The sequence below is a fragment of the Manacus candei genome, unplaced genomic scaffold (genome assembly GCF_025592945.1).
Source record: "Manacus candei isolate 608988 ecotype Guabito, Panama unplaced genomic scaffold, ASM2559294v1 h1tg000017l, whole genome shotgun sequence".
Lineage (NCBI taxonomy): Eukaryota > Metazoa > Chordata > Aves > Passeriformes > Pipridae > Manacus > Manacus candei.
In genome coordinates, this window is record NW_026138065.1 from 16,788,860 (window position 1) to 16,801,898 (window position 13,039).

At 34.7% G+C, this 13,039-nt stretch overlaps 1 protein-coding gene across 2 annotated transcripts in view; it reads left to right on the forward strand.

Annotated features, from left to right (window-relative positions):
- The window catches only part of LRPPRC (leucine rich pentatricopeptide repeat containing), an 87,265-nt gene that overhangs the window by 26,437 nt on the left and 47,789 nt on the right, over positions 1 to 13,039 (forward strand). For both annotated transcript variants that reach the window (XM_051783746.1, XM_051783748.1), the window contains exons 14-22: positions 1,410 to 1,479; positions 4,614 to 4,641; positions 6,885 to 6,942; positions 8,096 to 8,202; positions 8,416 to 8,493; positions 8,820 to 8,873; positions 9,589 to 9,702; positions 10,896 to 11,026; positions 12,350 to 12,435. In XM_051783746.1, coding sequence (XP_051639706.1) covers positions 1,410 to 1,479; positions 4,614 to 4,641; positions 6,885 to 6,942; positions 8,096 to 8,202; positions 8,416 to 8,493; positions 8,820 to 8,873; positions 9,589 to 9,702; positions 10,896 to 11,026; positions 12,350 to 12,435 — 726 coding nt within the window. The remainder of the gene's footprint in view (positions 1 to 1,409; positions 1,480 to 4,613; positions 4,642 to 6,884; positions 6,943 to 8,095; positions 8,203 to 8,415; positions 8,494 to 8,819; positions 8,874 to 9,588; positions 9,703 to 10,895; positions 11,027 to 12,349; positions 12,436 to 13,039) is intronic.

The window sequence follows — 13,039 nt, forward strand, 5'->3', positions numbered from 1 at the left end:
GAGCCGCTTTTTCCCTTTATCATGCCATTCCATTCCACTTCATTGTCAGCCCCTTGATTTTCTCAGACTTGTTTGTTGCTAAGGAAACCAGGTTGCCGATTGTCAGCAGCAGCTGAGCATACTAAGATGCTTTTCTGCTTGTCTTTTTAGAGCAAAAAGTTTAATATACTAGATGGGAATTTCTGCTGAAGGTGTCTTGAAACCAACTTTACCTGAGATTTTCAAACAAAAGAAATGTTCCAATGTTTAAAACTTTTGATTTTCTACATGTCTGGAGTTAGACTGAGGAAGTGGTTTTAGCATGTCGTTCCTGCCTTTTACTTTCCGTGTTTCTTTAGAGCTGGTGCTTTTATTTTGGTTCTCTCCTACCGTGGACGATATTGCAGCCCTTGCTGAAATGGCCCTGTGCATTCAGGTTTTTACAGCAGTTAATTCCATTGTGATGCTGAAGTGAGATGATAATAACTTCATAGAGGACATAAATGCACCTACTACTGTATTTTTTTTCTTAGCTTGTCTAAAGTGCTGGAAAGAGAGACAGCAATTCTAGAGGAAGAAGATAGAATGATTTGGAATATTTAGCCAAGAAGTGATGTAAAGATGAGGACATAAGGCATAACTGTAAATGACCTCTCAGGGACATCTAATTTTAGTTGATTTTGCAGTTTCCTATGTGTTCAAATATTACTGTAAATATTAACATTTAGAACTGTGTATTTTTCTCTTTTTATCCCCTTAGGTGTAATTTATTTCAGTGGATAGCACTATAAATGGAATTACTTTTTCTTTCTTGTCAGGCCATTTACACTAGCAGAAGCAAACATCTAAGAAAGTGTTGTGCCATTGTTTTTGGTTTGGTGGTTTGGTTTTTTTGTTATTGTTTTTTTGGTGGTATTTTATTATTTAAAAAAAATAGAAGGCAAAATTGTGAAACCTATGTTAAGGCAGGTATTCAGTCTGAAACAATTAACAAACCATTTACCTCCAATGGATCTTTTTTTGTTCCAGCACTAATATCCCAAGTTTTCTTTGTTAGGATTTTTTGAGGTTTGTTTTGCTTTTTGGAATTGGTCTTCTCGTTTTTTGCAGATAAAGACGCTTAGCTCAGTAAATAATTCATATAAAACATAATGTATTAACTATGGACATTAAAGGCAATGAAGAGGGAAAAAAATCTCTCTCTGAATATTTGATCCCTTTTGAAATGGAGCAGATTTAGAGCTGATAAAACCAGGACAGTTTCAAATACCTTGGTATTTTAAATTTTGGTTTATAAATGTTTGTCAGCATTTACTAAACTAACAAAAATAGTTTTTCTAATGACAGACTGTTTACATGACCTACTGAGTTGTTGCAGTTCAGGGATTTTTTTTACGATGACTGTTAAGAAACATTTCTTTCATTTGCAGTGTCTTCAGCAAGCACACCTCCTGTTGATTGTCGTCTGTTTAGAAACAGTCTCATCTTGGGTTTCAAAAGGTAAGGTTGCTATGTGAATACCTTTTTTTTTGTTGTTGTTGTTGTCTCCCTGTAACAAAATTCCCTCTCTTTTTTGTCTAGTTGAGCACAAGTCTGTTCGGTCTTTTGGCCCCCACTCCATGTTTGAAAATTTATAAGTGGCATTCCAGAAGTAGCTGGGGATATTGTTGTTTCTCCCTGCTTTCCTCATTTTCCTCGCCTCTGCTATATATGAGCATACATTTAAAGCATTATCTATAGTAGATTGAAAAGAACTTCACTTTTCTTGTTTGTTCTGTGATATTTGCCAGTATATAAACATTTGGGAGTTTATTCACTTTTTTGTTTATAAACAGCTATGCTAATCTGAGATTTCCCTAAAGATTATCACTATTAAGCAGTAAAGTAATGGGTCGCTTAATGAAGGCTAAATACCAGTAGAAGCCTAGCATATTCTGCTACATCAGCTATCTTTCTGTGCCCTCTGGGTTAATATGACTCATGAATGCTCACATGTAACACCTGGTCTTGTGCTACATTGCCAGGACTTCATATTCACAGCCATATGGTCCCATTTTGCAAGGAGGGTTCCTTGCTAACTTGCAAGGTTGTCTTAAGCTTATGCAAGTACCTGTGAATTAGCAGGCATTTCTATCATGCACTGGGGCATTTGCCCCAGTCAGACATTTAGGACTGTGAATAAGAGTTTTTTTCAGCATACCTACACCATGGGGAACCAGGGAGGTAACTTATTAATACTCAGGACCAGGGTTTGAAGGCTGATTTTGTTCACTAAGTTATTTTCTAAAAGTTTGCGATCAGTATGAGTTAGAACTATGTTTAGGTTGGATAATAGTGAAACATAATAGGTGAACATGATCAAAATAATTTCCTAGTAAATTGTGTCTTCTATCTAGCTGATCCTGCTCTACTGTGGGAAAAGGAGAGGAAAAAGCAAACCAGTGTTGAAATTTGGTTTGTTAACTAGGCTCTAGCTGACTTTGACATCTGAGGGATAAGTAAAAAAATGTGTTAGGTGCAACAGGGGTATTTTGCTATTCCTTCTAGCAGTCAGTCCCAGAATCATCCGTTTCAGATGTATTAATTAAAGTAACAGATATTTGTAACACGTTTTCTTTCTGTAAGAGTAGGTATACAGTTGAAGCAGTTTTTGCACTGGAAAGGAAACCGTGGCAATATTTACCACACACAGCCAACCCTAGCGTGAAATACCCCTTCCACTGGGGAACTGTACAGGTGTTCAGAATCTTGGAAATGTTACCATCTTGCTAGGAAAATAGTTGCTAAAAGTCACAGTCTTCTCAAGTGAAACATTTATTCCCCTCATCATGGACACAGTTCCTACTAGTGTGATTTCAATAGTTATTTGGCATCTGGGCTAAAATCTCAGAATTCTGACAGAAATAGAGGTTGAGGGTGTTTTGGTGGGATTTTTTTTTTTTGGGGGGTAGTTTTTTCCTTTTTACTCAAGCTTTCCTTGCCACTTGTAAGTGTGGCATAAGTTTTGGTTTATTTCTGTAATATTCCTCTTTTGTGAGCCTTTATTGCTGCCTAGCTTCAGAAGCTATGTACAAAGTTGACTCTCCCCAAATTTCACCCATACACTCTTTCTGAAAGCATGGCAACTCATGTTTCATTTCATGTTTTAAACCTAATGCTGCTTTTAAACTAGAACAACCTGAACATGAAACCTGAGGGTATGATAGGATAGAAGAGAAGTGTATTTGTACCTTTTGTAAAAGCCACAGCAAAATGTTATGGCTAAACACAGGTTTTGAGTGTTCAAATGAGCAGAGTTTAGGACTGGCGTACCAAAGTACAGGGTAGCGACACCAAGGACACATGAACAATGTCTGTGGCAGACTAGTTTATGGATTTCTGTTGAAACTGTTCTTCTCTAGTAACTGCTTCAAAGTATTCCCATTCTATTTGCCTGATGTACCATTACTATTTCAGAGTCAAGTACTTTAGGAAATTGATGCATTTGATATCTGCAGTTCATTGTCATGCTGTCAGTGGTGGAGTGAGTTCATCCAACAAAGCTTAACTAACCTCACAGATGACATTTTCTTCTCTCTGTCTCTGTTGGACCTACATTTGACTCATTTTCAAATACAAGTAGCAGTTGCACAAAAGGAATATACGTTTCAAAGGCTTGAACCTCCTAACTAAAATCCTAAACTTCTATGAATACTTTCAAATTTCTGTGCCTCTGTTCAGACTGACATCTTATTTTCCTCTTATGAGAATTATAGGAAGATAAAATCAGGTCATAAGGTTTTGTTCTCTTGTCTGTGTTAATGCTGTTTTATAGTTGCCAAAAAGTTATAGTTCTTGAAAAGTTACAGCTTCTAGTGAGAATTTTGATGTTCTACAAATTATAGGAATATGTCAGGATTTTTATACTTCAGAGAATTGGTTTTACATTAAGATGTCAGGGTTCTATACTTTCGTGAACTGGTTGATGTATGATTTTTGGTTGTAAGTTCATGATGTACAGAGAAGTGTTCTTCACCAAGTTCTTTTCTATGAAGGGAAAATTTTGTTTGGTTTTCTACTTTTAAAAATATTATCTGTTTATCTCAACTATAATGAATATTATATATTCAGAGATTTTATTATTTTCTTTTTTTTGCGTAGTATAAATGCATTAATAGCTGCTTGGAGTTATTTTTGTTTATTAAAAAAATCTAATGCATGGGAGCCTAGATTTTTGCTCTAGCAAGTTCCACATATTGAGCGTTTGCTATGTAAAGTGCAATTTGTTTGAGTAAAGTTTATTTTCTTGAAATGCTGCATAGAATGAAGTATAAAATAAAAAAAGTATAAGTAGGATATGTTAAGAAATGGACTAAAAATAAAACTAAACCATATTCTTTCTAGTCTTAAGTGGTCTGTTCAGAATGTTGCATTATTTTAAGTTTTTTAGCAGAAATTATGACCATATGCAATATAGTAAAAAGTCCAATACTCTGTACAAAATTAGTTTAAATGGAATGTGGCCACTACTGTATTTCAATTTTATCTAAATAATAAAATCCTCAGTGTTAATGTTCTATGTTGTTTTAAAGAAAGATACAAGCATAAAATCATTTTGATGCTTTTAATTTGTTATCCTTTGCTGCCCTCTTCAGCTCAGATGATGTACATCTTTGGAGTAAGGTAAGTGGAGATAAAACTGTAAATAAAATCCAGATTCTTTAGGCACTGCATGTTTATGGTGCATTACTGTAAATCTGAATTCTGAGCCTGATAATTGTAGACCTGATTAATTTGAGCAAGACTTCTGTTAGTGGCAGATTGTACAAGTGTATGAAATTGAGGTTTCAACTTGGACAGTTAAGTATAATTGTGAAAAATCAAATGTGGTGTTACCATGTCAAGTAGCTTATGCTACTGCAATTTTTAGATCAATGTTGTTACAGCTGAAGATAGTTGTAGCTTCTGGAACAAGGTCTGCCATGGTTGTGCTGTCTGACATTAATTCACTTTCCTGCCCTCCCTAAACTTACTTCCTATTCCCCCCCCAGTACTAATAAAATAGGAAGGCACAATTAGCTTTTAAAGTTTCGGTCATATAACCTAAAACACTGAAATCAACTGAATGAAATCAAGGGGAAATTACTAATCATCTTGCCATCCCTGGTATGGGCTACATTAGAAAAATGCTGCAACATAACTTGGTCAATAAATTTTGCAGAACGTTAGAATAGATGTTGGCACATACTGACTGGAATGTGGTTACAGAGGTTGGGAAGGGACGCATTGTGCTTTTTGTTTTTATTCTTCAGTACTGTTACTGCTGACTAATGAAAGTATATTTTAGATTTTACAAAGAAATCTTGGAGTAAAATGGAACTTGGCATTTGGAATGTCACTGATTACTGATTTATATAAAATCAGTGCAGGGTTTTTTACATTTTTCTGCCGTTTACTGTTGTGTGATGATTCTGGTGAGAGGGTGTTTTTGTCCTCTGCCTCTCTCCTTTTGTTTTTTGCATAAAAAAACCCCCAAAGAAACAGAGGGCAGGGAAAATAAAAAAGGGGATCTCTCTTGCTCCCATTACGAAAATAATTTTGAAGGACAGTCAGAGAACTGAATAATGTTGGTCTGCATATGAAATAATAACTAGAGTTACTTCCTCTTCTTCTCAATGGAAGAAAGATAAATTTTGTTGTCTTCACTAAATTTAAGAGTTAAAATGTGCATTGAACTTCTAAAATAAGAAATGCTAACTTGGGAAATAATAGATACTTAGCATTAGAAATAATATCACGCATTAATTTTTTTCTATATTCCATCCCTTTTAGTATTCTGAGATTTGATTCAAAAGAACTGTGTTATGACTTCCTTGGATTTTATTGTAGTGTGTGTTCATTTGTCATAGGAAGATGAGGGCAAAAGGGCAGATGAAAGCTGTAGTTTAACAGTGCACTGTGTCCATGTTGTTGATAGAATGAAAAGTAATAGATAAGTTATTCAGTAGCATGTTTGGTACTTTATGGCTTTATTTATCCGTTTTCATCAACAATTGAAGTTGAGAATTCCTTTTCTTTTGTAATTACTTAAAACACAGCACTTTGGCAGTGAGAGTACATCTCCCTCTAACTTCTTTGAGATTGCATTCTAGAATTATGGCAGATAAAACGAATATTCTTGAAACACAATTTCACTTTCTAACTGAAGATTTAAATAATTAAAATGATTTAATTTCCTTAAGAACAGTCAAATGGATTTTTAAAGGGATGTTGTTTAGGTTAAAGTATTTGGAGGTAGGATGTGGGGGCTTTTAAGTAAATGCTTCTTTTTCTTCAGAGGAAGTAAAATCTGTGTATTTCTTTAGTTTGTATGAAGGATAAAATGTGCGCTAAATGTAACTGAATGCAATTAATTTTTATAGCTGCATATTTTGTCATGCAAAATTGCACTTATTTACAACAGCTGTACTAGTTACCTTAATTCTAGCAGAGCATGATAAATGGTGTTCCTTTGTTTTTTATGTATTTGCTTCTTTCAAATTTTAAAAAAGCTTTATGGGCCAGTTTCAGCCTTTCAATAAATTGAAACATAATTGTAGCATCTCCAGGAGTGACACTGGTTAATATTTTCTTTAAGCAGTGTCTTATGATAGGTAACTTTCTGTAGAATGATATATAAACAGAATACTAGAGTGTCTCTGTCTTAATGCCATACCACAGAAAGCATTTCTCTTTGCAATATTTTTTCAAGAAAAACCTATTATTTACAAAAAAACCCTTTGTATTTCTTAGGGAATGACTATGATGTGGTAAAGAATAATACTTTAACAGAGAAATGCTTTATTATTTTGAGAATTCAATTTCAGATACTATTTGTCCTTGCTTGCTTCTTTTGGCTGCAATGTACGATTATTCTGTCTCACCAGATAACAGAACTGTTGTACAAGGATGAACGTTATTGCCTGACGCCTCCAGGACCTACTGGTAGAGTTTCAATTTCTATGATTGTAACTTATCCACAAATCCGTTCTTCTGTGTAATGATGGGTTTGAGGGATTACAACAGTAAACACTGATTGCTTCTTTTTGAAAGTGAAATTTGAAAACATGTTGGGTAAAATCCTGATTCAAATAATCAGAGCATATTTTGTGAGATCCGTGAGATATATATATTTTTTTTTTTAGAATTATAAACAAATCTTGCTGATAACAATTTATTTTTCTAAATGTATAGTCCAAAATGGAGATTTAGAATGAATACAGTATCAATGCTTAAATACTTTTAAAAAAAGATTAGAAAATGCAGTCTTTCAATCTGGTTTTACTTTTAGTAGCTCTTTTGATTTTGTGAAACAAAATGTTACTTAATATCCCAGTTCTTCTACTTTGAAATAAGTATACCTTTTTTGGTATGATGTGGGGTTTTTTTTTCAGAAAAACTAGGGTTTTCCACCCCCCCCTTTCAGAGCCAGAGGGGCACGGGGGTGTGGGGACAGCTAACCTTTGAGAAGGCAATACTTGATGTTCTTCCTGTTCTTGGCTACAGGACCCCATATATTTTTTCACTTGCTAGACAAGTAACTTACCACTATTTGCTGAAATCTGTTCGTCTAGATTTTCGTTGGCCAATAGGCCATTTCTTCAGTATTAGTTTATCTAATGTTAAAGTGTTTTTGTATGTTATTATATTAATATTACGATATTTAATGTATCTTGGTAATGGAATATAATGGATAAAATGTACAGAATAAATATGCAAAGTATTAGAAATCTGTTTTTTCTTTTGAGCGATGACAAAATATTTGTGGCAACTATTTGGGGTAGCAGGCAGGAAAGGGGGGGAAGGCCTTGGGCAGTACCACTTCTGTCACACAGTAGTGGAAAAAAATAGATTGAAGTAAGATTCTGTACTGAAAAGCTGTCACTAGGTCTGAAAATAATTAATATTCCTTTCACTCACCAGTTAGATATGTGCTCCCAAACCACATAATCTCTATGCCTCAGTGATCATTGTTGCCATTTCAGAGCCTCTCATCAGGGTGACATCTCACACCAAAATGATTTCTTATAAATTAATCTTGATAACATGACAGTCTCGGTAATTTTAGTGGAATGCTTTCTCTTGTTTTTTTCCACAGAAGCTGTTGGCTATTTTCTTTATCACTTGATTGACAGCATGAGTGACTCAGAGGTACAGGCCAAGGAGGAGCGTTTGAGACAATACTTCCATCAGCTGAAGGAGATGGTACCATTTCATTTTTTGCTACATAATGCCTGTCCTGCCTGACATGTATCTATTAGGTTTGAAATTGCTGCTTTTAAGTACAACCAGACCACTTCTCAATGACATGCAAGAGCTGGAGACTTGAATTACGTCTGAGATAATTTCTGTTAGACAAATTTCAGTTTGGTTGTGTTTCAAAACTCATATAATTTTTTTCCCCACCTCTTGGTACAGAATATAGTTATCCCTACAAGCCACTACAGCGGCATTTGCAGACTGCTGGACTCCTCTCAAGTTCCTGAATTAATTAAGGTCTGTGGTTCTATAGCAATTGCTTTGAATCTAAAAAATCTGTGAATATATTCTCCTTTGCAAAATAAATAGCTTCATGCAGTGATTATATGTAAGCCTCTTTACCTTTCCGTGATTTTTTTCACTGTTGAAGCTGATTTCATTTCATATGTGAAAGGGATACATTTAATAAGTGCTTTTTCAAGTCAGTGTAATAATGCTGCAGAATACAGCTTTTTTAACATTGCTATTATATAATGATCTTGAATGTTTTTAGTACTATATACTTACTTAGAGATTGAACTTTTGGGGGAGATTAGTGATATTTTTGTTTTACTGCATTTTAGGATGCAAGGTTACTGTGTCATAAAAAATCCCTGTCTACCGATGACATTCCAGAAGTAAGTAAATTCGCAGATAGCTATACTTGTTCTTACTGTAATAATACTGTTTGGATATGGGGTTTAGATGAAGTGTAATCGCTAGCTTTCAGATCATGGAAGTATATTAACGTTATTTAAATCTACCATTTGAAGTTCAGAGGTTACTTTCCAGAGTAGGAGTAAAGGCTGTCCAGATTTTCACATAGACCCAATACTTGACCTTGGAGTTGGCTGAGGTTTCGTGCCTCAGTTTCCCTGTCTGGTAAATATTTTTTGAAAGTTCTAGTTAGTTAAGGGTAGTGGTGTGAGGCTTAATTCATGCTTGTAAATTACAGTGATCCGCTTGAGTGGCAGGAACCATATAAATCCATACTGCTTCTAATGGTGGAGTGCCAGGTCTTTACATCCCTGATCTGAGCAAAGTGGAGACGGAAAAAGAAACAGGCTTCTATTCCCTACTTCCCTGAACACAAAGAACTGAGTACGAGAGAAAGAGTAGTGTTGACCTTTGTAGATATGCGACTTAATGCTTTTTTTTTTTTTAGTGTATTCTGACTCAAATCTTCAATTAGTATGTACTATTTAAACAGATAAAAGCACCTTAAATGATTAAAAAATTTCTTCGAGTATGAAAGAAGAGGATTATTTTGTCTGTCTTTTATTAAAGTGATCCGACAAGTTGTTCAGGGAGGGTGTTTTTGCAACTGACATTCTTTCTGTTACCTCCATTTAGAGTGCTAAATCTGACGTGTCTGCTTTGGAGAAGAAACTAGAAAAGCGAAAAGCTGAAAACCAGCCTATTACAGATGTCTTGAAACAACTCATACATGCTCTTTGTGAAGAAGAGGTATCTTAAGCAATGCAGAGATAATTGGAAACACATAGCTATATTTTTAAAGGGACATAAATGACTGTATTATGGAAAGACATAGTTAAGCAAAGACAAGTGCAGTGCTTGAGGTTTCATGGTTTGATGCTTATAAATCAAACATAAGTGCAAAAAGCAATTAAATCAAAAGGTTAACTAATTTCAGCAACACCTTGAATGGCATGTTTTGGGGTTGCTGAAGTTTGTTTACAATAATCTGCAAAGTGAATGATAGTAACAGCTGTGATAGGTTTATCATACATGCCAAATGTCCTTTCAAGCCATGGCTCCGGTCTCTTATATCTAGATTGTCAAGCAACTGATACATGCACTAGTCATTTGCAATTCAAATATTACTAGGTTGTTAATGCAGGGATTGAAATTCCATTTTCCTGCAGGAGGAAAGCTCTTCTGAGATAAAGGGTCCCTTGCCTTCATTCGGCAGGCGTCCAGCTGTAGTTTACATTCATTTAGTGTGTGTCTGTAATTTGTGGGGTATCACCGCACTTTTGTTCAGTTTCTTGTTCAGTATGATCCTGCCTATAAAGCTGTGGATATAGGAACAGTAACAGTCATGCAGATGATAGCACAATATTCTGTGTTGCTAAGAATGCAATTTAGAAAGAGTGATTCTCAGCTGTGTGTCTCTACCATTTTGCATATGAAATAAGTCTAGATGCAAACACCATTGGAAGTTCAAAGTGGTCAAATGTATGAATAGGAATTTATAGAAAAATAAGCTTTCAATGGGATTATTAAGTAGTTTCTTATTCTTTAGAAAGTAGTTCTGTTATGTGTTTGACAGTGTACCAGGTGAAAGTTGTTATGAATTTCAAGTAAATAAGAACTATTTTAGAATTTGGGTTGATAATTTTTATGGTCTCTGGATTAAAAAAAGTCTTACATTAAAACATACCAGAAATATAAATGTAAAGCAAGAAAAATTGTAATCTCAAGCTTGTGTAAGAGGTGTCCTACAAAAATATTAATTTCTGCAAAATAACTTTCAATCTCAAAATTTGCTAAAGCATTACAGCACTGTGTTTTCATATGTGATCTTATACTACTAAAAGCACTAAAGCAGTCATGTAACTGTACACTGAATATATAAGAATCTTAATGTCAGATTGACTTTTCCTCTAGTTCACATCTTTGCTTTGTTCCTTTTTTAGAATATGCAAAAAGCCCTTGAAGTGAAAGCCAAATACGAACCGGACATGGTTGTCGGTGGCTATGCAGCCTTAATAAATTTGTGCTGTCGACATGATAATGTAGAAGAGGCAATGAACCTGAAAGAAAAAGTGTAAGTACACCGGCACTGAAACATGTCACAGAGATTTATGCTGATACACAGACCTTGTTGAATTAAGTAGGTTGAGTATTAACCCCCTCATCCATTTTTAATTAGTTTTCCCCACCAATGTATGTGCATTTAAAACAGTCATGGGTGTGGTTTTTTGAAACAAAAAATTTGCTTTGTATAATTGAACATTAGAAGCAGCTACTTTGTGTGGTCAGTAATTTTTTTTTAATTTATTTTGAAAAAGGAAGATCGCTACGTAGGATGTGTTTTGTTTTTATTGTAAACATACATCATGTCTGAATTGAAGTTTGGCTTCATTTAAGGGGGAAAAAGGTACCTGTATTGTGTGTTTGAAAGCACCAGGAATGTGTTTAGAATGCGCTACACCTATGTTGTTTTTAGAATAGCAGAGTTTGGGTAATGCCATTTTAAGACTGTCAGCAAGCATTCTGCTTTAAATTTTTATATTCTGAGCTTTGTATCTTGGCTGTAAAAGTTAGCTCCCAGCTAAAACATGCTATGCATGACTTTTCCTGGAGCAAATTTTTACAGATGATCCTTCTATTTGCTTCTATCCTTTTTCCCGTGAAAGGCTCCTTTTGGTCTGATGCTACAGCGAATATAAAAAAAGTTACGTGCTACTTTCAGGTTCTCTCATCTGTGCCCACAAAATACTTGCTTTGGTTTTACGGTAGGTTAGCAGGCAGGTGCTATTACACCTTGCTAGTGTTTGAAATTATGTGAAATGATTGAGCTGTGAATGTCAAGAAATTTGCCACTCTGCAAATAACAGTAGTTTATTGATTTTGCCTGCACTACTGCTCTCACACAGTCACCGTAGTGAAACAACAGTGGAGGAATTAACTTTTAATACTTACAGAGAAAAGAAAACAAACACGTAGCAGAAACTTCAAAATAGTGACCTTTAACTTGTTACCATAGGTGAATAGTTTCGTTTTCTTTATAAATATTTCTTTATATAGAATGTAGCCTTGTTGCAGCCACATGGACTATGTTTTCTTCCCAGGCTTCTGAGAAATACCCTACTTTATGCAATAACTTCCAATTAATTAATTAAACAGTCTCTCTCCCTCTCAGAAACATAACCTTTGGCTTTTGAGCATGGGAAGGTGTGTAGATAATTTTTGAGTCATGTTTTAATTGTGCATTTTTTAAATTCAATCAGATTTTTCCATTAAGTTTTATTATAATTTTAGCTCTCGGTGCTGTTGTCATGTTATATAGTTTTAAAAATAAATCATTAAGCTGAATCCATAAAATGTGAACCTCTTTTGATCCGATTCTTAATGTTTTAATTTCTAGCTTCCCTAAGAATTCACCTGTTGCTCTTGACACTGGAAAGTACATAGCACTGGTAGAAGTCTTAGAAAAACATGGTAGAGTGGAAGGTAATCCATTTGCTTTCATTGTGTGTTTCTGCTATATAATAAAGGTATCTTGGCTCAAGAATAAAAATATGAGTTGATATTAATGGTATATCATGTCCTGAAAAGTGCTTGAACATTTTGCATACAAATTTGCATGTGAATTCAACCAGAGATGCTTGGACAGTGCAGGCCATTAGTTTTAATGGATTGGCAAGCTTGTCATTTACATTTGCACAGCTCAGTGCTTTTTGCATTTCTGCAGCTAGTTTTTATTAGCATTGCTGTTTGGATTGAGTTTGAAGATCATGACTTATGGCACAAATTGCGTATGTGCCTAGACTAATGGCTTTGTTTTTGCTTAAGAAGGTCTGAAGGCTGAACATAAAACCTATAAACATAACCTTCTCATAAGAGCCAAGTACTGCAACAAATCATTTAACTTTTTATAAAGTATATATTTTTCTGTTACTATTCTTTTATGTGTTTGTTATTGAATTTTAGATTTAATCTACAAACTGCCTGGAAATTTTGGCTTTTAATGAGTCTTTTGCAAACTGCCTATTTTGTATTTCTAGATGTTTGCATTAAGCTGTTAGCTCTTTAATTTCTGTCATGTAGTCTAATA